Raw genomic sequence first — 4,666 nt, 5'->3', positions numbered from 1 at the left:
AAGATCCAAGCAGCGGGAGCAGCAGCACCAAGGCCGAGCAGGAGGGAACCACTTCCACCGCCGTCGTGCGAGAGGCCCGCGCCTCCAGCACCGTCGCGGTAGCCGTCCGGACACGGCAGCAGGGCATTACATGGAGTTACACTATGGAAACTGAAAGTCCCAGGCAAAATTAAGGTTCATGTGTGGCGGACGTTACATGGAGTTATTCCGTGTTAATCTATTCTTGCTAACCGGCATATGAAAACTAATACTGCATGCCCTTCAGGAACGTACTGAAGACATCCTCATGCTATGTTTGAATGTGGTCGAGCGCACAAAGTTTGGGAGAACCTGGGTTTATTGGAGAAAGTGGAAAAAGCTCTCAACTTTGATATGGCTAGCTCTGCTGTACTAGATGAATTGATTTGTAGTTCGAGTGATGATCCATTATATCTTGCTCAAATCCCTGTACCATGTTTGATAGCGGTGGCTAGCTGGTTTTTATGGTGGGAAAGACGACAGTGTGCAAAAGGAGAGAAGATCACGATGCCTGATCGTTCTGCCTTATCAATACAAGCTCTTGCATTGAACTTTCACCGGGCGGCTACTATAGGTCATCCGGCAAAGGATGTGATGTGGGCTAGACCACCACAGGGTACAGTCAAATTGAATGTTGATGCATCGCTTGAATATGGAAGGAATATAGCTTCCACTGGCGTAATTCTGAGAGATGTTGGTGGAGATTTCATCGCAGCAGAGATCTGCTACTTGGGGCCAACAATAGATGCATATACAGCAGAAGCTTTGGCGATGAAGAAGGGGTTGCAACTTGCAGATTCTTTGGGCATTCATGATCTGCTGGTTCACTCTGATTGTGCAGAATTGGTTAAGGAGATTCACCAAGGAGCGGTTAATTCAGTAGCGGCTGGCAACTGGCTATATAAGATTGCCATGTCATCAAGAGCTAGCATATCATTCACTCATATCTTAGGCTAGTGATTTTTTTCACTTTCTCTCTTTCTCTTTCCTCTCATTTACTCATTCTACCTAGGAGCACGTGTAGAGGCTGGCTCTTGCCTTTGAGCCCACTCTTTTCCTTTTTGCTTGTCTCTCTCCTCCACCTAGGCAAAAATGCCATGTAAGCGGGCTTATAGCCCACTATTGTACTTCCTCTTAAAGATTGTTTTGATACTTGTAATAATTTTGGGCATGTTGCTATTGAGCATTGCGCGCGCGAGTTGAACCGCGTGGCTCCTGAGCCAGCTAGAAGGGCTAGGGTTGATCCTCCGTGTGTGTGTCAACGGACGAACCTCCCTCTTTTATTCATAGTCTTATGGTGGATGATGTATCTTTATTTGAGATGAAATAAAAATAGCCATGATGGCATTTCCTCAACAAAAAAAGTATCTGATGTCCCCGAGAGTGTCCCAAGCTCGCCTAATATACCTAGCCGAGCTAGGGTCACATGACTCAAGCCGGCTTGTCTGTGGGCTCACGCCCTTCGGTCCAACCGAACCATGCCATGCGTCGGCGGCCTTCTCCCAGGTCTTCCCAGCAGCAACCCCCGAGCAGACTCCCAGACCTAGGCGGTTGGGTTGGAGCCGTGTGCCAACCGAGGGCTAAGGTCTCAAAAAAGAAACAAAAGAGAAGGACAAAAAACATGCTTGAATAAAGAGAAGACAATAATACCTGACACTTAGTTTTTCCAATGCATAAGCACTCGCTTCTCTGACAGGTACATCATTATGCATCAGCAACTGAAGTAAAGATTTCACAGCCCCAGCTTCCATGAATGAAGTGCGCATGTGTTCATTTACTGATGCATCACCGATTGCATGAGCAGCCTTTGCAATTGCAGAGACATCTTGGAGACCAATTATTAAAACTAGCCGTGCAACACCATCTATCCAAGGTAAGATGGTGTGGTGATCATTCCTTTGAGATCCAGATTGTTCTTTCCCTTCATAATCAAACTCAATAGCTCCAACGCGTGCAAGAAATTGCTGATTAGAACGCCCTATCATAGCATTAATTTTAGCTTCATCTGGCTCTGCTTTCTTCTCATTTAGAATCAGGCCAAGAAGCAATTCAGTTGCACCATATTTTGAAGGCCGAGAACTCCGTTGAATTTCCGAGCCATCAGGAAAAGAGGGCCATGAATGAGGTTGAGGTCTGAAGGCTTTATAAGCGGATGAGCCAACCAGAGGAATCCGGACTAGACCCTGACCCACTATAAGGGCATGGTAACTATCATCCATGGATAGTTCCACGAGCGACCTTCTAGCTTCCTTTCTGATACTTTTATAATCATCGTCTTTGGTTTGCAGAAGATGAACCTAAAAACAATTTGAAGATAAATTTAAAGGAATGCTAACAAGTATATTTAAGCAAACTAGTAAATGCGCATGTGCAATGCACGTTAATATTTAGTCAATATATTAATTGCATGCGGATATTAGGTATGCTATTATTTGTGTGTTAATTCTGTGATTAGTGCAATATTTGGTATGATATTAATTGCACGTTAAACATGTTGAATGCTCGCCATTGGAACAGTCTAGGCCGTTGGATTGACTTAGTTTGATGGCCGAGATCAGTTGGATCTGCCCCTTTGGGTCTTTTTATATTGGTATAGATATAGATATAGATGATATTGGTAGACTGTAACCCAAATAGATAACCACTAAGATTTTAACATAGATTGCAAATACAAATGAAATAACGAAAGTTGTCAATGTAGCTAATGGAAAATTTAATATCCAGCAAGAAAAGATACACATTTGAGAACTTCATATGCACCAACAGGAAGTTCAGGCACTGGATGAATACGAAATAACAGAGTTTAGAGAACGTACATCTGCCATAAGAATCTCACACAAAATAAGTGCCCAAAATCAAAATAATGAATATTACTTGTACTTGATAAATTACCACTTGAAGGATTACCCAACCACATGTTTGGCTGGATACCCCCTTGAATTCCTTAGACTTTTTATTGGTGGATGATATAAAATTTATTTGAAGCTAATGAAGCCTGGTTTATGCTAAAAAATTGTAGCAACGACAATTCAGCACGGTGCTAGTGCAAAGTAAATATGTAATTTCATATTACTTTGAAGAGGACAGATGTATATTGGGTAGGCTCAAACAAGTTGGGGTAGGCTCTTGGGTGAAATTACATATTTACTTTGCATGCCCTAGAGCAGAAGCGACCGATGGCGACACCACTGCTCTGGTGAAAGTGATCTTCAGGTACAGAAACGTGGCAACCAAAGCTGACGTGAGCGTGACGGACAAGGACACCATGGTAAAGAGGCCAGAGCACGCATCGGAATGGTCGGCAGAGGTGGAACCAAGGCGAGCCCGTGTGGAGGCCGGTAGGACATTGTCGCAGCGCAGGCGGCTCTGGAGCAGGGCAAGCACCAGGAGGTGGTGGAGATATCAGAGAGCTGTCAGCTGGCACAGGAGCAGATGGAGGCGGCAGGGGACGGCAACCCCGTGATCGTGTTGCTGGGGCCAAGCTGCACGACATGCAGAGGCGCTGAACCGGCACAGCTACTTACGGCCAGAGCGGGCATACATGCTCGCCGGCATGAGCACGCACATGCAGCAACGCGCCACCTCTAGGCAGATGTATATGCCAGAGGACGAGCGGACGTCAGTGTCGGCAGGAGACGACGTTGTCGTAAGCGACGGAAGCCATGCGTGCTATGCTGATGCGCTCGTGAAAGGCGCGGGAGGTGTCAGCCGAGCAAGTACACGTTGCAGAGCGGGCAGACACCTTGGCCATGCAGGATACTGGTTAGCCTTCTAGGAATCCTAGTATAAAATTCTATGGATTTACATATTAGACGTGTAGTGGTGCCTGGTCAAGTGGCTAGCTCATAAGGATGTAGCACCTGAGGTACTCAGTTTGAACCCCAAAAGACGCCCCTTTTTCCTTCCTAGTTCTCCACCCCACATGCTGACAAGCAGGCACCACGTAGCCAGGGTTAATGATACATACCTAATTAGCACTGTATTTGCACGGTCACACAAGTTTTGGAACCGGTTCACTGTATTTTTCAACTTCATGCACCAAAGTGATCATCACACGCAACTTCATGTGCCACCAATGTATTTGATTCTGAAATAAAACGCATTTGTTTGCATACATCCACTTGAGATTATCTTTAAGATAGACTACTAATATTTGATATTATTACAATATGAAGACTATTGCATTGCAGAGTTATAAAATTATGCGCAGAGCATCCATGGTAAGAGTGACTTAAAGTTCTGGCACAGGTTAATGTGATGCAAGCATGTGTAGACATTAATTGATTATTTAACAAGAACAAAAATGAGCCACAACTTACCAGTTTTGGAATTACACCAGCTTCGACCAGAGCTCCATGATAAGAATGACTTAAAGTTAAATATGATGTGATACTAGCAGCAACTTCTTTCACTTTTATGTCTTCGTCATCTAGGAACCTAACTATTGGTATTAGCATATCACTCCCCAAAAGCTTGTATCTCAAATTTTCGTCAACAGAGAAGTTCCAAATGGTACACAAACACTGCTCCTTTATCTGCAAGAGAAATAAAGAATGTATGTCTGGAGAAGTCATTAGGTAGTTCAAGATTCTTCCATAATGAAGTTTATCTGCCTGTCATGTGGGGCATCCCCTATAGGCGTAGGGAA

At 44.4% G+C, this 4,666-nt stretch overlaps 1 protein-coding gene across 1 annotated transcript; it reads right to left on the bottom strand.

Annotated features, from left to right (window-relative positions):
• Positions 1-1,668: 1,668 nt before the first annotated feature.
• LOC125528006 lies at positions 1,669-4,553 on the bottom strand (the record flags this gene model as incomplete). The annotated part of the gene is given in 2 exon segments (XM_048692519.1): positions 1,669-2,315; positions 4,338-4,553. Coding segments are annotated over 2 exon segments (863 nt in total), but the record flags the coding sequence as incomplete, so codon positions are not given.
• Positions 4,554-4,666: the final 113 nt, after the last annotated feature.

The sequence above is a fragment of the Triticum urartu genome, unplaced genomic scaffold (genome assembly GCF_003073215.2).
Source record: "Triticum urartu cultivar G1812 unplaced genomic scaffold, Tu2.1 TuUngrouped_contig_4563, whole genome shotgun sequence".
In the NCBI taxonomy this organism is placed as follows: Eukaryota; Viridiplantae; Streptophyta; class Magnoliopsida; order Poales; family Poaceae; genus Triticum; species Triticum urartu.
Note: the sequence above shows the minus strand (reverse complement) of the source record. Positions and strands in the feature narration are given on the sequence as shown.